This window comes from Euprymna scolopes, chromosome 30, assembly GCF_053919585.1.
Source record: "Euprymna scolopes isolate OS-2025 chromosome 30, ASM5391958v1, whole genome shotgun sequence".
Taxonomy (NCBI): Eukaryota; Metazoa; Mollusca; class Cephalopoda; order Sepiida; family Sepiolidae; genus Euprymna; species Euprymna scolopes.
Window position 1 is genome coordinate 6,092,090 of NC_136511.1, and position 24,250 is coordinate 6,116,339.

Below are 24,250 nucleotides of genomic sequence, written 5' to 3' on the forward strand. Positions count from 1 at the left end.
TTATCAGCCTTGGTCTATGATAATAGATGATTAACACGTTGTCCTACATCTCTTAACATGTTACAATTTAAAATTTAGATGTTAAGTTAATTTATGCACTCACTAAAAGTGTCAGAAGAAAAGAAAGGAGAAAGAAAGAGAGAAAAAGGAACAGAAGAAAGGAGATGAAGAGAGTAGGGAAAAGAGAAAGGAATAGAGAAGGCGAGGGAGAAATCAAGATGGCCGCTTACCAGCTGTCCTGGGAACAACAGGATAACCTGACAATCTGGGCAATGTGGCTTCTTTACGGACTGAGCAGATATCATTTTTGGAATGGTCCCCATTGAGCAACGGGACATTCTGAGAGGATGAGGACAAGTGGTTGGTTGAGCTGCAACCATTTGAGCTGGGACAACTGTCACTCTGTGAAATCAAAAAGAAACAAAGCTCAATAAATATATGCAAATATACACTTTATAAACAACACCAAACTAATGGCTGCTTTAGAGTTGCTTGTTTTTCTTGCATTTTTTGTTTTCTTCTCAACTAATAAAACAACTCAATGATATAGGGATTAAAGAGATTTTCAGTTAGATGATGACGTCACAAGAAATATACCAAAGAAGCAAAATAGTTTATGTACTATATATATATATATATATATATATATGTACTATATATATATATATATATATATATATATATATATATACACACACACACACACACTCACATAAATTTGGGTTTTTTTGTGTATTGATATTCATATTAAAAACCCTTTTTTCTATTTATTTAGGTATTCATTTGCTTCTCCACAAAAGCAGATGTGACACAATCCTGGCCCAAAAGCCAAAAACAATAGGAAAAAAAAGCAAGACTTTTTTTTCTATTTATTAAAAAAAAATAATACAACTTTGTCATATGAGTCATGGAATTGCATTCATCTTCAAAAGATCTAGCTAATTTGCATATTCTTTTAAACATTCATTTTAATTCCCTATTAGTTTTTTTTTTCGGTATTCTTATGGGATGATCATCTTTAGTTAACAATTACGTAATTATATCAATGCAGATATTCTACATGATTTATACTTGCGTAATATTTGTGTAAAAAGGTTATAGTAAACACAAACCTCTTATAATTTAAAATACATATATAATCCAAACCAAAATACTAATCATATACCTCTAACCCACCCAGTCGCATCAGAAGAAAGAAAAATATTTGGTTTAATCCTCCATTTAGCGTAAATGTCAAAACTAATATACCTAAGGAATTATTCAACATTGTACAAAACGCCTTCAAATACCCACATAGATATAGTTCTATTTTCAATAAAAATTCAATCAGGATTTCTTATTCAACAATGCCTAATTTAGCACAAAGAATCTTAACATCTAATAACAAAAACATTAAATCAGCCCAAAAAATCCCTTTCCCAATTAAACCCAAAACTAACTGTAATTGTAATAACAAACATCTTTGCCCACTCAATAATGATTGCATCCATAAAGATGTTATATATTCTTGCACTATTACTGAGCTCCCGCGCAATCTTCCCATAAAAGACACTAATATTTTGTCTTCAAGTTATCCTTCTTCCCATCCTCCATCTGATATAGTTACTAATCCAATATACCACTCGAGCAGCCCTTCCATCTACAATCATACAACTAATAATAATAATAATAATAATAATAACAATAATATTAATGAGAATAATATAACAGCCATCCTAACACTAACAACACTCATTATCCCCTCCAAAACAGTCGTCGTACTATCATTGTCCCACCCTTTGTTGAACACAACAAAATTCAAACTATTTAACTAATACAAATCAGCAAATTAATAGTAATATCAGACCATGAGCTTTTAATAAAGTACATACATATATCGGCGCTACTTCAACATTAATTAAGAAAAGAATATCAAACCACATTTCTTCTTTTAACAACCATAATTATAATAATAACCAAAGAACTTCCCTAACCACTTTAATTAAAAAACTTAACTCTAATAATACCCCCTTCTCAATCAAATGAACTATCATAAGAAAGTTAAGTCTTACACTCCAGGCTCTAAGTCATATCGCCTGTGCACAACCGAAGCTATAACTATAATTACTTCCCCTCAAAGTAACAATATAATAAATTTTAAAAACGAACTGATCTCTTTCTGTAAACATATGTCCAAATTTAATTATGGTAATTTTGAAATTACATAGCTATTACTTTAACCTTTCAGATATATATAATTTTTCTTTAACATTATCGTTTTTTCTACATACTTTCCTAATATGACTTAATAATCCTTTACTTTAATTCTTTATTTCTTCTTTGCTTGGCCGTTTTTTTTTTATCTGCAATTTCCGTTTTAGTCTTTAAATATTCCTATCTATCAAATATATCAATCTACCTACACATTCATATCCTGTATGTATATTTACTTATATTTTACTATATGCATACTTACATACTTACTTGCTTTATCCGGAATTTGCAGATACTAGCCATCCTCTCCCCTTAAAAAATATTTTTTATTTTTTTATTTTATATTTTATTTTTTATTTGTTTATTTATTTATTTTTCCATTTAGTGTCTTTTAATAACTCTTGCTGACATTTTCTTAAGTAATAACCTGTACATTTCAGTTTACCTCTTTTTTGCCCTATATTTTTTGCGCCTTTTAACGTCATTTTTTCTGGGTCATTTTGATATTTGATTTTCTATTTTCTATTTAATTCTATCACCATTTAATCTTTTTTTTCTCACCTTCTTCACTGATTTTTCTTAATTACACTGTCTCGGCAGCCATGTTAAACGCATATCTTATTTTTCTTTCATTAATATTATTGGAATTTTTTCCCCTTTTCCTTGTACATATTTGCGAATTATTCCACAGATTTCAGCCTTTTGGATTATTTTGAACCATCTTCCAATTACACGATTTCCTTAGATTTTACTTGTGCGAATGGAAATTTATTTAACTTTCTTGGATTTACATTTTTTGATTTTACCGTCATTGTATACTTTACCTTTCACCAGACTCCCCATTCACGTGAAATCACCTTTTTCTTCACCATATTCCCTCTGCTTCACTTTTTATTATCAAGTAAGATCTTTGACTTACTTGCAGTTTCATCAAATACTTTTGTATGCAAAATCCAATCCCGCATTTTGCTAATTCATACCCTCTGATGAGAAGGAAAGTATTTCTTCAAAACTGTGGATTAAGGACTATCCACTTATTAAGTGTTTCCTTTTCAGATTGAAAAAGAGTTAAAAACATATTTAAAGTGTTTTTTAAAATGTTTTATTAACTATTTGCTCTTATATATATATTTATGTATGTGTGTATATATATATATATGTTTTAAAAATTTTACCTGTCAAACTCCTCTGTCAGTTTTTGGTCTACAGACATGAAACTTCATATATAGGGTATTCGAACCCACGGAAACTCTATATTTGGGTTTGGGCCATGGAAAATTGGTGCAAAAGTGTGAAAATTAAAAAAAAAAAAAAAATTACCAGTTGAAGGTCGAACGACAGCATTAAGAATATTCATGTGTAATATTTATTGGTTCATGTTTTAATTTTTAACCTTGCAGTAATCATGTCTTCATAACTCAGGCATTAACGCCAAAAGAAAAAATTAATTTACTGCAAATCTTCCCATAATTCCTAATTCCTTACCGAGACTAACACACTTTCTTGTGGATGTGAAGCTGATTTCACGAAAAGTTAAAATCATGGAAACTTTGAGAAAAAGATGCTTAGACCATACATCCATACTTTCGATGCATACACAAAAAAGATAGGAAAAATTGAAAAAATAAAAAAGGTGTCACTAAACAGAAGCTTTCTGCTGTTTTTAACAATGTCTGAATATATATATTTTTACTGGATGTATTGTTCATAGTGGAACAACCGATATATGCGTGTCAATTTCAGATCTTTTGACAATGGATTCTCAAAAAAATAAATGACAGAAAGTTTTCACCCCCCCCCCAATACATAGCAATACAACAAACAAAAATCTCAAAAATACCAAAATAACTCATATCGAATCCATCCCCCCCGTTATCCTCTTCTAGGAAGAAGCTCTCTCACAACTGGACGAAATCAATTACACACTAATATATATTTATTTAAACTACTTGACCCCCTTAGCATCTACTGCAACTTTTCTGTCACTGACACACTCTTCCTTTTTATCTTTTTTCCTCATATTACTTGACTTCAAGGCCATCTTTAATGTATGTAGGCCTGCTTCTGTTAGGGCAAAATAATAATAGGAATGGATTGTTTTATCGTTATTTCCATGACAGGTGCTCGTCTGAGCTCCAATCTCTAGTCCCCCCTCGCAAATCTTTTACGAAAACACCCGTCTAGCTGAAATCACTGTCAAAAATTTTCCCCACTCTTTATCTGTGCCTAAATCAAAACGTAGATTCCATGAACAAAGCTTCTTTCTTAGAACTGCATGCCTGTGGAACTCTGTTCCGTCTGCTTGCTTCCCACCTGACTACAACCTGGATGTCTTCAAGTCCAACGTAAACAAATTCCTGATGAACTGCCCCCTTAAGTAGACATTTTTATTAAACCCCCACACTAATGTACTGTACATGCAATAACCCTTATCCCCGAGTGGCTTCCAGGCCTTGATAAGTGGTGGTCACCTTGTAAAATTAAAAAAAAAAAAGGATTTCTTTTATTTATCTGACTCGGGATTATAATGTTATTATTTTAAATATTCAATAAAGAATCTTTTGGGCTCCAATCAATTGTCCGTAATCATTTCGGCAGTTGACAACTTAAGTGTTATTTACATAACGTTTCGATCGATGCAATCTCTGGCCTTGCTTTAACTGCATCTTGTCGAATTCGGTAATCTGGACGGAATTTCAAACAGAACCCTTTATTTAACCCACAGGGATAGCATGCTCTCATTCAGTCAGGTAGAAATCTCAAGTAATTTGCAATTATAATCTTTCTATTGCCTGCACTGAAGATTGAACCTCAACCTCCAGAAGAGTGTCACAACTGCATTTTATCTGGTATTTTATTTATTATGCTACACTTTCAGGCAATTCTTGTATAAATTTTCAGAGCTTGAAATTTATTCTTGCCTTAGATACACAATCTTATTACTTACCACAGTAAAGTCCTGCACAAGGTGCGAGTATCTTTGCTAGTATATATATATATATATATATATATATATATATATATATAAATAAATAAAAATGGTGACCTTATCTATTATTTATAATTAATGGTTCCCATACAGTGTTAAATTCTAAAGTAGGTCTGCTTAGCAGGTGATCGTCACCCATCATATGTGCTGTTTCTTTGAGTCTTCTTACTCACCACCATTCTTATATGTCTACTAGCAGGGAGACCCGACGTTGCCTGGGATTGAATGATGATCAACGAATATTTTACACTCCTATATTTGTATTATCATCAAAATCCGTAAAATCGCTCGGGAGGAAGCTTCACATGCCTCCATGCAGGAACTTACTCCAAAATATATGTTATTCTACATTGCACTCTAGAGAACCTACCGTTTCTTTTATAAAAACTTCTTTCCAGTTTAAAAAAACAAAAAAAAAAAAAAAAAACATTAAGAAATGTACATCCGGGGTTTGAACCTACAGACTACGTCATACACAAAAAAAAAAAAAAAAAAAAAAAAATCCAAATTTTCAAGTCTTATAAAATTCTTTGCAGTTAATGAAAAATTTTTTAGAAATTTACATGTGGAGTTTTAAGTTACAGACCACGTCATGCAAAAAAAAACAAAAAAACAAAACAAAAAAAAAACACGCTATCAACTTACCCACAGTATAATTTTCACAGCCCGTTGTTCTATCATTGTTGCTTAACAACGACACGGAAAAAATGGCTTTACTGATTATAGATAAATTAAAATAACGGTTCAATAATTATCGGGGGTTATTCTGAGACAAACCTTAACTAAGATCACTCCCAGACTTATGCACTGAAGTTCTGTAAATTTTAAAGAAAATCTGTTCAGCCGTTTTGGAGTCTATAAGGAACGAACTCACCCCCTCCCACACGCACAAAGTTGCATTTATATAATTGTAGAGATAATTTTTACTTCATCCCATAAGGATTAATGGTTTTCCTTTTCCATTCATATATGGCCAGTCATACCCGTCATACCCGACTTTCCAATCTCCACGCATTGTGGCTTTTCGATGCTCTTCTAATCTTATTTTTAGTGGACAACATGTCTAACCTTTGTATAGTTTTACACATTTACATGGAATCTCATACATTCAATTCTTTATCGTGATTTGTTCTGCAGTGTAAGCTCACTGCAGAACAAATCACGATAAAGAATTGAATGTACAAGCTGTTTCTAGAGAGAATTAAATCTCTTCTGAATACTGTCCTAATGCCATACACAGTCCACATTCTTTGGATTTTTTTAAACAAGCCCTTCATGTATGGTATACAAACTGTGGTGAGTTTTTAGGTATTGTCCTTTACTGTTTAATCCATATATGAACAGATTTAAGTGAAACATAGCAGGGTTCTACATTGCGAGTGAAACAATCGCATTTGGGAGTGATTTTTCAAAATGGCGACCAGAAATAATGAAACGCTTATCTTTTGGCAATTGTATTTCTTTCACCGACAATCTTCCAAAGCTCACTACTAAATGAAAAATATCTTTTCAACTTTTTTTTTTTTTTTTTTAATAAAACGAAAAGTTAAATTATTTAAACAATAAAAGTTTAATAGGACCATACACTCTTTTTTTTTTTTTAACGAAGGCTGTTTACAACATCTTAAGAAGTCAGAATGTTTATACCTTCAAGTATCAACATAAAATTCGTTATATATTTAGAATTACACATTAAAAAAAAAAAAAATACAGAAAAATCTTTATGATGTACATACTCCTCACAGAACGAAGATGTCATATTCTAAAAATCATGTGGGTTTGGCTAGTAACTTTTCAATTTGGCTAGTTAACGAAAATATTTAGTTGTCAAAGGTCAACTAAAGATAAAGCCTTGCATGGACTATAAACTGTCAGAACATTAAAGGAATCTCAGTGTTTTTAAAAAGAAATGTTTAAAAACTATCGTTGGAATAATATTGCAAGGTAGACAAAGAAATGCAGATATCATTAAAAAAAAAAAATGCTTAATATTAACAGATCAATCAACAACGTTATTAGAAAAAGAAAAGAAACTAATGAAACTTGGACATGTTTCCTAGCTACCAGATTCCAACTACGTAAAGAAATCAAGAAAAGTCAACTGAAAACAAGCCGAGCATGTGGAGTCTTTTTCCATGAGTGAAAAATTTACTTTCACCGTGACTAATGTTTTGTGCAAAATTTCCAAAAAATCCAAGATGTGATTATTGAAAAAAGTGTAAACAAACGAACGGGAATGAATTACTAGGTCTAATCCCTCTTTTGTCAAGGGACCAAAAAGACCAAAAAGATGACCAAGTAAATGAAGTAGAGGTATGCCATTGATGACAGTTGAAAGACTGGGTCAAGACAATTCTCAAGCATGTGGCGAAGCTCTATAGAGTATGCACACTAGTCAATTGTTTGCAATTGGTATCAATATTTCGACATTCAAAAAGCACACAAAAAAAATGTTGATTCGCCATAAAAAACAAAAAAGCAAACTTTATTTCCGATTGTTTGGATTCGTCAGAATACTGTTCGCATCTTGAATGTTATTTGCAGAACTTTTCGACCTTCGGGTTTATCTTGTCGAACTCGTATCTTTTTGTCAAACTCAGAAATCTGCACGAAATTTCGAACAGAACCAAACGAAGGCCACGACAGAACCCTTTATTTAATCCAAGGTCAAAGGTTACATCAATTGAAACGTTATGAAAATAACACTCAAGATGAGAACAGTAGTCCGAACAATCAAAATAATACAAATTATCAGTCCTCATTTAAAAAATTCAGAAACATAAATTTTATTTTATCTTACAATAATTAAATTATAAAAGATATTTTATTTTTATTTAGATAAGGAAATTTTTTTTTTACAGAAAACATAATTATGGCACATCTGTTTGGTATTTTTTGAAAGAGGCAAATGCAGAGATTGGTTCTTATCTCTTCATACATTTTATTTTAGTTATTTTTAATTTAAAATATAGCCATACCCCCCACCACCACCACCACCACCACCACACCCCGCCTTACATGTTTTCTTTAAGGCATAATTCAGTTTATCTTTCCAGAAACAAACATTTCTTATCAATTTCTTTTCTTTTTTTTTTTTTTTTAGCATATCTATGGTGATGGGTTTAATTAATGAGTGAAGTGTTGTGAAACGTTGTTTGGGTATCAAGGCAAAAAGAAAAAAAAAAAAAAAAGTGTGTGTGTGTGTGTGTGTGTGTGTGTGTGTGTGTGTGTGTGTGTGTGGAATTGAATGACGTAACGTGGGAGAGGCGGGAGTAAGGAGTGAAGCAAAATGTCTGGGTAAGTCATTCAGTTCTACAAAATGAAACAAGAAACGCTGAAAAGAATGAAAAGGAAAAAGGAAATAAGGAAGAAATAAGAAAAAAGAAACAAAGAAAAGAAAAGAAAGGAAACATGAAAGTAAGATAACAAAATAAAATGAAGAAAAAAGACAGGAAATTAAAATTAATGAAAAAATAGAAAAAGAACGAATGAAAAAAAAATGAAAGAGAAAACAGAAAAAACAGAGGAACAACCTTATGAAGGAAGGAAGAAACAAAAAGAAGAAAAGATAGGAAAGAACGAAAAAGGATAAAAAAAAGATTGAAAAATGTGAGGAAAAAAAATGAAAGAAAGAAAATAATGAAAAACGAAAAAAAATGACATAAGAAAAATGAATTCAATAGGAAGGAAGAACTAATTACAAAAAGAAAATAAAAGATATAAGAAAGAAATTAGGAACGAAATGAAAAAGAGAATGAAAGAAAAACAAAGAGAAATTTTTTAAAAAAATGAAATAAAGAAGAAAGCGAAAAACAGGGAAAAGAAAAGAAAGAAAAAACCAAAAACATTTTTTCAATAATTTAGCAATCATGAGCGCCTAAATATATAACTGTTGTGGCCTTGAAAGGTCGATAATAATCAATACAAACGCAGTGGTATAATTAATATAAATATACTGCAGAAAGTATGCATCCGATTCTGTGACCATAACTGCCACCACGCTTAGTTATAACTGCACTTTTTTTTGTGTGTCTGGGTAAGTTCATCTATTTCCGAAATAGGTACATCAACTTACACCATAGTAATAATAAATTTTCAAAAAGTGGCCTACACTTTACTGCAGTTTCATGAAATGTCCAATCATTAAAAATTTATTAATAAAAAAACTGCTAACTCCTCTTCACGTCTAAGCACAAAATTTCAACTCAGCTCTTTCATCTTTTCAATTGTCTCATAACGACAGCATCTAAGATTTTCCTTGAGCTTAGGGAATAACCAACAGTTATAGGGAACAAGGTTTGGACTACAGGGAGGGTGAGGAACTGTCTTGATGCCCATTTTAGTAAAATAGTGTGTGACAAGGATAAAGTTGTGGACTGGTGCGTTTGTACTAATCTTCTGCATCTTCAGTTCCTCGTGAATAATTGTTGAATGTACAGTTCCCACACTGACATCAAACTGTGCACTTATTGTCTATATAGACACACAACAGTCTTTATCATGAAATTGTTTATTTTGCCTATCAACTCGAATGTTCTCACTTCCTGACTCCTCCCATACCTCTAGTCATTCCTCACAGACTCCCTGTCCTCCTTGAATCTCTTATGTTACTCAAAAATTGATGCTTAATTCATGCAAGATGGTCCAAAAGCAATCTGAAATATTCCATAAGTTTCTGTGACATTTTTTCCAAGTTTAAAACAGAATTTTATTGCATATTGTTCTTCTAAAGTGTCCTCACGTCCAGATTGCAGTTTTGAAATTAACCAGCTGTGACAAGGAGGCTTTAGTAGGGTGTATTCCAATTCCTGCTGTAGCAGTTCATTTGAACCTGAAATCATCAAGATTGGTCAGTCATCTCATAAGATGTATAGCAGTAACATACTGAGATTTCAAAAGTCTACGCCAATTTTAAATGCCTGTGCAAAAAAAGGTCTAGAAACTTATTGAAGGCACCTTGTATATATTTGAATGGCGAGGCTAACATTAAGATTGTTCAGAAATGTTGTTTACACTTGATAATGTCATAGGAGCACAGGGTGGAGTAGGTGCTAGCGTGATTGCAAGAATTAAGAGTAGATGGAATAAGTTCAAGGAATTTCTGTCGTTACTAACCAACAGAGCATTACGACTGTCAATGGAGGAAAAAGTTTAATCAGTCATGTGTGCACAGTGTAATGATGTATTGAAGTCAAGTATGGCCTGTGAAGGTTGAGGACATGTGTTGCATGGAGTGAAATGACATGAGAATGATACGATGGATGTGTAATATGAGTTTTAAAAACACACACGGACACGGGAAGATCTGCAAAGAGATGCAACAAGATAGGTCGTTGAACATCTGGGAACATGAACCACCACCGATAACATCAAACGGAAAAGTGATCGTGTTCTACGACAAAGACATACAGGGGGGGGGGGGAGATACATAAAAGACAAGGCCATCAAGCCAGATACTGTAATATGGAACAAGCCCGAAAGAACTGCACTCATTATCGATGTCACAGTTCCAAATGACTTTGGCCTTAATAGAGCTGAACAGGAAAAGATAAAATATCAGGACCTAAAAATGATGGAAAAAAAAAATAAAAAAAATGACATGGTTCTCTTAAAGAAATAAACATTATACCGGCTGTGGCGGGAGCAACTGACCTAATAAAAAAGAACCTTCAGAAACACTTAGAAGCAATTTCTGGAAGACCAAGCTTTAAGGAAATACAAATAGCAGTCATAAAGGGAACAGCATCTATTCTTAAAAGAGCCCTCGGATATAAATTTAAATTGTAACAGAATTAAGTGTTAGCCCCAGGAGGGAGCCCCTTCATCTCTTAAAACTAACAAAAGTAAAATAAATAAATAAAAAAAGTGTCTTTGTCTAGATCAGGGGATGATTTCTTCTTAAATTAATTATGCAAGTAAAAAAATATATTCATTAAAGGAGATTAGAATAATAGTCTAAAGAGCTAAGTGTATTTTAATGTAACAGTGAAATTACTAGTTTAATTAAAATACAGGAAATGCTCGTTGTAATTTAGATATATAATAAGCTCGATAGTTAAATGTCCTAGAGCTAATTCAATATCAAGTAAAGTGATTTTCAATTTAAAAATTTAAAAAAATTTTTTAAAATTTAAAAATCAAATTTTAATTAAATCAAAAATCAGTTTCATATGAAACTGATTTTTAATTTAATTAAAATTTGATTTTTAAATTTTAAATTTTTTTTTTAAATTTTTAAATTGAAAATCACTTTACTTAATATATATATATATATATATATATATATATATATATATATATATATATATATATATTACATACATACGAGGGACGTTCCAAATGTAATGTGTCTTATGTTTTTTTTATTCCATCCGAATGCAACAGAGGAGATTAGAGCACAATAGAGAGAGCACACCTTCTTTGCAGCAGCCTTGGCAATGTCCTCAATGCAAAGGCGTTTGAAAGATCGGCTCTCAAGTTCTAAGATAAATATGTATTTGTCTTTCTAATTTCACGCACACACACGAGGGGAATTCTAAAAGTAATGCCTCCTATCTTTTATTCCACCTGAATGGAGAAGAGGGGGATTGCAAATTGCACTGTTATGATGATTGAACTTAGGCATTCATCACCTGAAAGTTTAATCTCTCTGTTGCAGATATTGATGGTGTAAAACTCGGACATGCATTATTGAATTCCTCCATTCAGAAAAAAAAATGAACCGATCAATATTCATCGGCACCTGTTGGACGTTTACAAAGCTGATGCAGTTGATGTCAGCACAGTTGGGAGATGGGTTCATTGACTTCAGAAGGCAACAGATGTGAGTGACAAAGCGTGTTCCAGACTTTTATGACCAAGGCATCAAAAGAAACTGGCAAAAGTGCTTTGAAAATGGTGATGACTTTGTAGAAAAATAAGTTTTGGAGCACAACAGGTTGCTCGTTTTAATGGTACTACTCTCATCTTCGTAGCTCTTCAACATTTTAGTTTCCAAGTTTGTTTCCAAGTTAAAAAAAAATAGGAGGTCTTACTTTTGGAACGACCCTCATATATAGATAGTATTAAATGAAAGATGAGGAATAAAAGTTACATATAAGACCAGACCACTCAGAAAAAGTTAAGGGGAAAATTAAGAAAAAAAACTTCTTAAGGCCATGGTATTTCGAAGCTAAATGCTTCTCATTAGAAGAAAAGAAGGGCCAGAATCATGGAAAACGCATATAAAGAAAAAACTGGCTTAAAAACATTTAGAAATGAAATGAGAATGAAGGAATAAAATAATATGGTTAATGATAATTAAAAGTAGGTACAGCATATAAGAATAAATCTGATGACAAGCATTTAGCTTCGAAATGCCATGGCTTAAAGAGTTTTTTTTTCTTCTTAATTTTCCCCTTAACTTATTGTTCTTATTGTTCTGATGATATAGTAAAGTTATATACAACTTTTATTCCTCATCTGTCATTCAATAATATTGTTTGCTTCTCTTAATAATGTTGAGCTGCTCTTATAAGTTTTTCTTTGTTAAAGATTTGCTTTTTGATAACATAGTTTATATATATATATATATATATATATATATATATATATATATATATATATAGGGAAAATTATTCCCAACTCGCATTTAGGTAAAAATGCACTTTCGTAAATAATTGAATTAATTCAAAACATATCGCTAAAATGAAAACAAACAACATTTAAGTAAATCGCAATATATCCAGACAGTTGGCGAGATGGGTCAGTGGTAAAGGGTTTAGGCTCATTACCATGGGGTCCCGATTTCGAATCTCGCTAAATTCAGCCACTCTGATGAGTCATAGACGATGAAACACGCGTCAGTGGATAATTATATTTAAAAAATATATATATATATATATATATATATATATATATATATATATATATATATATATATATATATTATACTGATGTAGCCGTAACTTGTTGGGTCACAACCACTAATATTTATGTTTAACTTTGATTTTATTTGAAAATTCATAAATTTCAATATATCTGCTAATAAACTGTTCTTGCAATAACTAAAAATAATAAGTCTCTTTACTTCTTTCTGACCACCATGAGTAAGTAAGTAAAAAGGCCAATTATTAAGCTATCTAATTCACATATGTATTTATGGTATACACAAACACATTATGGAAGTTAGCTTAAAAGAGAAAATCACTTCACTCTCTCTTTACATGTTTACAGAAACATTAAAAGCTATTAAAGAGGAGTTGGATCAACTCGCCATGAGAGAGGTCGAGAAAACATAAATAGCTACAAAGAAGATGGGTGATCTGTGCAGTTAATTACAAATTATGGCTAATTAAGATAATTAAAACAGCATTTTTTTTTCAAACATAATTCAATCCCATAACCGACGAATATTTTAACATGTATTTTGTGTTATTTAACGATGTAGGAAAACAGTCTTTAGCTAACAAACATCACCATCTTGTTGCCCAACTTCCCACCCAGGTTACCTCTCTATAAATTTGGCCCCTATCACAGCAGCCCATTGTTCTCTTTCAGTGGTAACATGCTTTGTTTGGATTGAACAAAAGTTTAAAAAAAAAAAAAAAAAAAATTAAAAGAAAATAATAAAAATAAATTTTTACACATATATGGTAACAAAAAAACTGTCAACAAGCGTACATAGGTGAAACACAGCGAAAATTGAAATTAAGACTTTACGAACACAGAAGAGATATAAGGAATGGTAACGCCCTAAATGCACTCTTTTGCCATTGTGCAGAACACGATCACTCGTTTAATTTAGATCATGCGAAAATTATTATATACGTGATAGAGCTAAAAGAAGACTTTTAGAATCAGCACTAATATTAAATACTAATACTATTACACAAAGAAAAGGCTTCTACCATTTAGCCCCTAGCATAGGGAAAATAATAATCAGAGAACAAATATCAAAACAGATCCTGGCTAACCGTTTTTCCTTAAATATTTCAACTGTTATATTCCTAAATACTTAGGAAATAAAGACAAACGTGAGTTACACCGAGTGGTATGTGTAATGGGGTTTATTTATAATACAGAAACGTAAGGCTGCTCGCCTAAGGTAAATAGAAGTACATAGTAACAAGTATCGGGAAGAAAGTCTGATAATCAACACGTAAGACTATCCGTCTTACTGCGACTGCTTGTCTGCCGCTGTCTGCCAAACAGTCCAATATATATATACAGTTTGTAACCGGTGTATAGCCAGTTATGTTCCTTCACAACACCTCCCCCTGAAGCTGAAATCTTCCTGATTTTAGCTTAAATACCTCTTCCTTTTAGGGTCAGGGCTTAATCTCCTGGTAACTTTTCTCTTTCTTGCGCTTTTCCTTCTGGTCAGCGTTACCCGGGGTAAAGGTTTCTGTCCAGCCCGTATGGTCGGTTCAGGCGAAATATTCATTGTTTGCGGTACACACGCTGGTTTTGGTATATCAAAAATATCGCACAATGTTTCCATTGGTGTCTCTTCCACATTTGGAGACAGTCTGGGACGTATTTGATTTCTGTGTCTTTTGCAGACAAAACTTAATCCTTGGATGGTATAGACCATGCTCCCAATCCTTTTTTTGATAATACCTTCAACCCACTGATTTCGTCCATTTTGAAAATTTTTGAAATATACATTTTCACCTGGGGAGAAGCACTTGGTATTAAGGTTTTCTTTTTTGAAAACTTTCTTTTTCTCTGGTAGCAGCCTATCGAAGACAGATCTTATCTTTCTTGCAAACATTAGCTCAGCCGGGGAAGAATTGACATTATTATTAGGATTTGGTGTCACCCTGTAAATTGCTAAAAATGTTTGAATACATTGTTCGTCTGTGTCCGTAGTAAGATTTTTCTTAAGTGCCCTTTTAAACGTATCTACAAATTTTTCGGCCAACCCATTCGATCGTGGATGGTACACAGGTGTTGTCATATGTAGAATATTTAGTGAGTCACAGAATTCTTTGAATTCATGAGCAGTAAATGCTGTTCCATTATCGCTCACTAAGGTTTTTGGCACTCCAAAACGGCTAAAAATTTCATTAAGCGCACTCACAGTGTTTTTTGCTGTTGGATGTCTAAACTTAAATATTTCTGGCCATTTTGAAAAAGAATCTACAATAATCAAGTAAAAATAACCATTTATAGGTCCCGCATAATCAATATGCAGACGTGACCAGGGTAGGTCCGTCTTTGGCCATGGCGTCGTTTTTACTGGAGGATCTCGAGCTGCTAATTGACATCCTCTGCATGTCTTGACACATTTTTCAACTTCCTTGTCCATACCAGGCCAGTACACATATCCTCTCATAAGGGATTTCATTCTCGAAATGCCCGGATGACCTGTATGAAATTCCTTCAGAATTTTCCTCTGTAACGTTAGTGGAATTACGATCCTCTCACCATACATGAGCACATCTTCACAGATGGAAAAAGGCGTTGTTTGATCTACCTTTTTATTTTTTTTTATCCATCCCAATTGATTTTTCATTTTCTTAATGAAAATGTCATTTACTGCCTCTTTTTTTATTTTTTCGAAAGTTACCGGAAGTTCACGTATCATATTACACATTGAACTTGTACATTCACTTTCGTCTTTAAGCGCAGCAATTACCGTTTCTTCGAAACTTTCGCTTCTTTTAGGGATCAACCGTGATAATGCATCTGCGTGTCCTAACTTTTTTGAGGATACATGTTCCATCTTAAACTGATAGTTTAAGAGGGTTACAGCCCATCGCTGTAATCGATTCGCAGTATGTGTGGGAATGCCTTTCTTTGATCCAAATATGGTAAGTAGGGGTTTATGGTCGGTTTGCAAAATAAAAGATCGTCCATGGAGAAATCGATTGTACTTTGTAATTCCAAATATTATCGACAGCGCCTCTTTTTCAATTTGGCTGTAATTTTTCTCTGCTGCAACCAACGTTCTTGAAGCATGGGCGATAGCTTTTGTCCTACTATCCTCATACTTGTGAAGTAATACAGCGCCAACACCGTAATCACTGGCGTCCGTTGCTAGTATTAGTTCCTTTTCTGGATTGAAATGTGCCAATGCTAAGTCTGACAGTAGACATCTTTTGATATTTTGGAAAGCAGATTCACATTCCTTATTCCAGTTCCATTTAACACCCTTTTTCAGTAACTCGTTAAGAGGAGCTCTTAAATTATGTATGTTAGGGATGTAAATTGCATAGTATTGAACTAATCCCAAAAACGATTTTAATTTTGTCACTGAATCTGGAGCAGGCATCTTTTCAATTGCTTCAGTCCTTTGTGGATCCGGTCTTCGACCCTCTTTGTCGATTATTTGACCTAGATATTTAATTTTTTTCATAAAAAAATCGCATTTTTCTGGGCTCAATTTAAAACCAAATTCCTGTATTCTTTTGAATACTTCTTTTACATGCTTCTTATGATCTTGCAAATTTTCACTTTTAATTAGGATATCGTCAAGGTAGGCCATTGAAAATTCCAACCCTGCCAGCATCGTGTCCATAATTTGCTGGAAAATAGCAGGAGCAACCTTTAATCCAAAAGGAAGCCTCTTTAGCTTAAAAATGCCCTTATGAGTATTTATGCCTAAGTATTTGGAGCATTCATCGCTGATCTTAATTTGCAAGTAAGCATCTGAGAGGTCTATCTTAGAAAAAATTTTTCCTCTGTTAAGCTTAGAGAACAGATCTTCTGCGGACGGAAGGGGATAATTATGGTCCAATAGACAGTCATTTAAACCCGTTGAAAAATCTCCACAGACCCTTATTCTGTTATTTTTTTTCTTTACATACACGGTTGGACTTGCCCAATCTGTGTGGTTAACTTTTTCAATGACTTCCAGTTGTTGAAGTCTATCCAACTCTTTTTCGATTGCGTCCATCGCTGAAAAAGGCACATTCCTTTTAGGTTTGAATACTGGAGTGGCATTTTTCTTTAATTCAAATTTTGCCTCTGTCTTAATACAGAGTCCTAGTCCTTCGGCAAAAACATTGGGAAATTCAGTTTTCAAATCCTTCAGGAAGTCTTCCCTTTGGTTTGCTTTTTCTGCAGTTAAAACGTTACAAAACGAATTTATGGGTTTCTCCCATAAATTAAACAGGACAATCCAATCTACCCCAAACAGGCATGTATTCTTTCCTGGTACGACGTACACTTTGGATTTATGAGTCTGGTTAGCGAATGTCACTTTGCATTTTAATTCTCCCTTGAACTCTAATCTTTTGCCGCACACACTTCTCGCCGTCTTTCTGGTTTTCGTTAATTCAGGTCGACCTATCCTTTTCCATATATCTTCATTTATAATACTAATATCTGCACCGCTATCCAGAAGCAATGTAACCAGATGTCCATTTATCCGAACATCAACATATTTCCGTCTTTCGCAGCTTTTTTCTTTATTCATGCGAAGCGTATTTACATTATCGGTCCCTTGTCTTTTCTTCTGGGCACAGTATGTTTCCTTGTGACCTCTGAGACCACATTCATAACATATTTTGTTCCTAAACCAGCAGGTCTTATTGTTGTGTCTTAAACTACCACAACATTTACACTTTAGCTTTGGGTCTTTGTATCCTTTAAGGATCCTGTGTTCTTGGAACCTGGACTTTCTTGTGGTCCCTTGCCTTTTTACTTGCTGCACCTTAAAAATATTTTTCTCTTCAATGCGAGTGTTGTCTTTCTTTATGTTAATCAGACGTTGACACTCTTCAGTGGCTTTTTGCAATGTTATGTTAGGATCCGCCTCCATAATTGTTAGGATCCGTGAACGTATATCTTTGTCCCTTGGTGCTGTGAGACCTTGTACAAAGATTAAACATTTAAATTGGTCTGCGGAAATTTCATTCAATTTAAATGATTCGCATAAACAGTTCACAGTGCAAGCATATTCTAGATAGTCTTCAGCTTCTGCCTTCTGAATGTTCAAACATTTGTATCTAGAGTGAAATAGGCTATCCCTTTTATCAAATATTTTCGACAAGGTACTAATTGTTTCCTCGAACGAAACCTCCTCCGGTTTTTTTGGTAGAATTAGATTTGCATACTTGGTGTTTTCATCAGTACCCAGTTTTTGTAGTAGCAGGGTAACTTTTTCCTCATCGGTCCAGTCTAAACATCTTTTCGTAAAAATTGTTTCGTATCTTCTGTAGTATGCAGGGAAAGTAACACCAGTATCCGGGGAGTAACGAAATTCCGTTAGTGAATTTGAAATACCCTCGGCAGAAAAATTAGTCTTCTTCCCGGTCGACGTTAGAATTAGCTTTTCTAAATTCTTTTGCTGTGTCGACATTTGTCGTTGTAGTATGTTTGTTTGTTCTTGTTGTGCCTCTAAAGTTTTTTGTGTTCTTTCTTGTTGTTGTTGCAGCTGTTGCTGTAGCTGTTGTTGTTGAATTTGTTGTTGTTGTTGTTGTTGTTGCGCTAAAAATTGTTGAGTCATTTTTGTCTGTTCCTGGATGCTAAGGGCTAGAGCCTTAGTTAACTCTGCTAATTGTTCTATGTTAGCTTCTAGTACAAAAATGTCTTTTCGAATTCTACACAATAATTCCAAAGAAAAATCGTAAATTTACGTATATCGTAAATTAGTAGCAATATGCAGACACAACACGTTTCAACAAAGTTCATCCATAGTAATTCAACAGGCTTTGTAAAATAATTCTTTTTTTTTTTTTTTTTTTTTTTTTTCCAACAACGTAAGTTCATACACAAAATATTTCTTACTTCCCACGACAAATAGTTCCAATTATTTATATAAAGGCAATAACAAACAATTAATTTTCCAAAAAAAAAAAAATATATGGCTTCCGTTCCCACGTGGCATAAAATGGTACAATAGTCGTATTTATATTTTTTCTTTCGAAACTCGTAATCCTTTAGTGTAGTTTCGAATTCAACTTGCGACCATTTTTTTTTTTTTTTTTTTTTTTACTTGTCAAAATAAATATAAATTCCACTTTACCTTGAACATGTTTCTATAATTTCTTGTGAGTTCTTTACGAAGAAAAATCCGTACTTTTCGCTACTTTAGGTAGGAAAAATTTTTAAATTCATTGACGCACGTGGTCAAAAATCCTTGTGTAGTTTGTTTTTTTCGTAAAACAAAAAATCCTTGCATTGTACACAGTCCTTGGTACGGTAATTTATCTCTGTTAAGAGAAAGAACATCCTTTCGTCGCCATTGTTATATTCCTAAATACTTAGGAAATAAAGACAAACGTGAGTTACACCGAGTGGTATGTGTAATGGGGTTTATTTATAATACAGAAACGTAAGGCTGCTCGCCTAAGGTAAATAGAAGTACATAGTAACAAGTATGGGGAAGAAAGTCTGATAATCAACACGTAAGACTATCTGTCTTACTGCGACTGCTTGTCTGCCGCTGTCTGCCGCTGTCTGCCAAACAGTCCAATATATATATACAGTTTGTAACCGGTGTATAGCCAGTTATGTTCCTTCACAACATCAACAAAATGAATAATTTTACAGAAGAAAAAAAAAAAAAAAAAAGAAAAAAAAAATGTGTACACATTTATTTAACGCATTTTTAAAAGTGTATATATAGACATTGAACAACCCAACCTTCCCATACGCACACATGTTTGTCCTTCCCGACATGGGTAGGATTCAAAAACTGTTCTCTTTTTCGTATGATCTATGACTTTCTTTTCTTGCATTTTTACTTCAATATCCTGAAGATGTCCTCTGAAATAAGGACGAAACGTTGATTATTTTCATAATTTCATTCGGTTTTTCTATTTTTTCTCAAAACACATATGGTCCCTGTGCGAAAGCAGCAGGACACAAAATTTTTTTATGATTCCTGGCTATCTAACAAGGTTTGTGCAGATTTTCAAAGACTTTTCAAAGTTTTTCAAGGGCTTCTCCAGACAAAATTCAAGTTTTCACAAAAATATTTAGGATTTGTTTTACAATCCACAGCGATTCAAAAAAAAAAATGGTAAAAAATCAAATATACAATAAATGTTACCATAACCATTAAAAGCTACTTTGAAATCTACCTACATCATTTTTTGGTGTCTTAAGTAGTTTTAAATGCTTTTTATTTCATCTAAAATATTAACTCTCTTCATGGCTTTTAATTTCCATCCAAGATGGCTGCTGTCTTATCATTTTTTTTTTTGGGGGGGGGGGGAATTCGCCATTGGAGAGTCTCGTCCGCGCGCAAGGAAAATATTTTTTTTAGAGAGGGGAGAGGGTAATTCTATTTATGGCGGCCTCTTCTCCCCCTTGCCCCCCCCCAAAAATCAAATTATAAATGAGAACAAAAATAGACAGAGATTCGAATTTTTATCCCAAAACTACCAGAGATAGTTTTGTGATAAAGGGATGCAACTATTGTATCCACAATAATACCATGCAATTACAAAACAATGTATTTCAATTTTATTTTGAATATTTAAAAAAAATATTTTAATAGTAGTTTTATTAATACCTAAAAAAATAATTTAATAGCATTTATTTCGATTTTATTTTTAATATTTCAGCACACATTTTTACTGGACATAACACAATTTTCAATGCCTTTTCAAGACATTTTCCATATTTTCAAGGATTTTTCAAGGTAATAATGGAAATAAAACCTTTTTAAGGCAAAAATCAAAATTCAAGGACTCTTCAAGTCTGTATGAACCCTGTCTAACAAATAGGCACTTCCCCTTTGCAAGGGTATAATTAGCTGCCTCCTTAATTTCTCTTGTTCTTGGGCATTTCAAATTTTTATTGTGATTTTTCTCATTATGTACTGAATGTTAATGAAACCTATAAAAAAAATGTTCTTTATTTCATTCTAAACACTCTTAGAGGATTTCAAAAATTTGCCTCTGAAAAAAGTTATTTACCTACTTAAGTGTCAAAGGAAAGATAAGTTACTTTTCTACTTACATGGATAAGTTTTTGTGTTTTAACTTATTTTAAAGCGTTTTTACTAATAAATAAAAGTAATGTACAACACATTACTGTTACCCAAGGTGAGATAAGTTACTCTTAAAATAATGTACTTGCGCAGAATTCTACATATATGAAAAAAGCAAACAAAATCTTGCCCATGATGGAAAGAAAATGTACAAAAAAACCCTCATAAAAATTGAGTAGTTTTATCTTTTAAAAGAAATAAGGTACTTGTACAGAAATCTACCCATATAAAAAAGCAAACAAAATCTTGCCCATGACAGAAAGCAAAGTCGTGTAGTGTACTGGATGCCTTCTTAATTTTAATTAGTGCTTTCAGTAGCGTTTTAGAAGCCTCCTAATGTTTGCTTTTTCTTTTCAGTGTTCATTTAAAAAATAATTTCTCTTAGTGGAGGGTAGAAACTTGATTTTAATAGTGCTTTGAAGGCCCCTTATTTTTATTTAGTGCTTTCGGTAGTACTCTGGAAGCCCTTCCAATTTTGAATTTTTTTTCGCTGCTCACTTAAAAAAAAAATTTCTCTCATAGTTGCAAATAAATTGCTAAATATTAGATAAATTTTTTTTTTTTTTTTAAAGTGCAACCTTAATTCTTTTTTTTATTCTGTTATTTTACTAATGCAATTTCTATGTGTAATTGATATATATATATATATATATATATATATATCTATTCTATTAATATATATAAACATGACCTTGTGTGTGTGAGGAACGATCTCTACCAAACTATCCTGCCAATTTTTGGCCTACACACTTGAAACTTGACATATGGGTTATTCGGACCTGTAAAACAAATTTGATTCGGTTTTTAGCTGATAAAAGAAAGAAAGAAAGCTGCTAAAAGGTTAAAATTGAAAAATTGGTACTCTGTAAGTCAACTAATGTGTATGCATGCACAAATATACATTTATAAGTTTAAGTGGGTTAATTTGTAAAGTTTTGATAAGCATGTGGCCTTAGCTCAGAAAGTAGTGAATAATTGGCTTCGATTCCAGCTAATGGCATCCAATTATTTAACTTTTGAAATTACTACTGTATATAGAGTACAATATAAAAATCAGTAGAGTATTGGTTCTATAATAATAAATGCAAAATCTGCATGAATAAAAACAATCTGCTATATTGTATTACTACATATACATAAATATATATTCACCAAAATTACAGATCTCGTTATGTGCCACTTTTTGTGTTTTTTTTTTTTTTTTTTTTTAACTTTTGATAAAACTCACAAGACAGTAGGCAAAACGTTGAGTTTTAAGGTCTTTCATATTTCCATTTTCAGTTCGTACTTATTTATGCATATTTTATTTGGGCAGTAAACTTTCTTTTACACAAATCCTGTTAAAAAAAAATAGGGTAAAGATTGCCACAAAAGGAGTCTTATAAGTCTTTTCTATGTTCGCATATGCAAGGCGTTCATATATAGATTTTACCTTTTAAAATCAATACTATATATTGGCTCTATAATAATAATATGCAATCTGCATAATTAAAAAATCAATTTAAAGCTGTTATATCTTATTATTATATATATTTTTACCAAAATTACATATTATATGTCAATTTTTACTTATACTTATAAAAAATCGATAAAGATTGCTGCAAAAGGAATCTTATAAGTCTTTTACATGTTCGTATGTGCAAGGCGTTCATGAGATAGGAGCCAAGTCAGAATCAACAGAGTGTTTTGTCTTTCCAAACACTTTCAACTAACACTGTAGTTATATTATTTTGAATATCCAAATTATTGTTCTCTATTGTTCTCATCTTGGATGAAAATAAAATCACAGCTGGGAATAGAAGTCTGAAGATTCAAAATAAATCAAACTAGCGGGACCTGTGGAAGTTCCACAAAGGACTCATTCATATGTAATATATTGATGTTGGCATTCTGTAGATGTTCACTGTAAATGGAGACGCTCTGATATTATTGTAGCCCTCTTGTTAAAACTGCAAAAGTATTTATCTAAGCTAGTAGGGATGCCAAGTGTAGCCCGGCCATAAAGTATGCTTAAATACGATATTTTAATTCTTGCAGATTTCATATTATTATAGATTTAATGCTTTATCGATTTTTATATATTATAAAGTTGCGATTTAAAAAATGAATATATATATATATTATATATAACTTTGTTGTTGTTCCTTCTTATGAAACTGATTTTTAATTTAATTAAATTTTGATTGTTAAATTTAAAAAAAATTTAAAACTTTTAAATTATAAATCACATTACTTAATATATATTATATATATATATATTCATCAGCTTAAATCAAAACCGAATCCCAAACTTGAATATATATATATATATATATATATATATATATATATATATATATATATATATATATATATATTTATTTATGAAGAATTTTTGATGAAATTATTAAAAAAAAAAAAAAAACAGATTATTGGAGTGGCATTAGCTATAATCAAAACCAAAACCAAAACTTATGAGGAATTCTTGATAAAATTATTTTTAAATAAATATTTTTCAAAATAGATTGGAGTGCCATCAGCTATAATTGAAACCGAAACCAAAATTATGAAGAATTCTTAGTACAATTATTTATAAAAAAAACTTAATGACTTGAGTGCCACCAGCTATAAATCGAAACCGAAACCAAAACTTATGAAGAATTCTTGGTAAAATTATTTATTACAACAAATGGAAGTACATAACAATTAAACAACCCGGATGTAAGCGTGACACACAAAATAACACGCTATCGTATCAATATATAGATTACCAATCCTCATCTCAAAATGTTCTGAAACACAGTTTCATTATCAAGGATACAGTCTCTCTCAACAAAATATCACAATATTTTGGATGCATATCCAGAATGGTACTTATGGTGTCAATTAAAAGTAAAGAAGATAAAGAAAGTCTGTACGATGTACATACTCGTTACAAACAAAGATGTCATATTCCAAAAACCACGTAAAAGGATCAAGTAGCTTTATTTGAAACTAAGGAAATCCAAATTTATGATTTTTAGTGATTTTACTACTAAACTGTATTGAACGTAAGGCTGATTTTTAATCTCTCAACTTTGATTCGAGTTGTCCCTCCCTGTGAATAAAAAAAAAAAACTTCATCACATTACATGATTTTTGGAATATTTAATCTCTGTTCT

General features: G+C 32.2%; 1 protein-coding gene across 5 annotated transcripts in view; it reads right to left on the reverse strand.

Moving 5' to 3' along the window:
• LOC145254643 (cyclin-dependent kinase 14-like) overlaps positions 1–24,250 on the reverse strand; it is a 659,020-nt gene that overhangs the window by 70,996 nt on the left and 563,774 nt on the right. For all 5 annotated transcript variants that reach the window (XM_080113265.1, XM_080113264.1, XM_080113263.1 and 2 more), the window contains one exon: positions 231–402. In XM_080113265.1, coding sequence (XP_079969391.1) covers positions 231–402 — 172 coding nt within the window. The remainder of the gene's footprint in view (positions 1–230; positions 403–24,250) is intronic.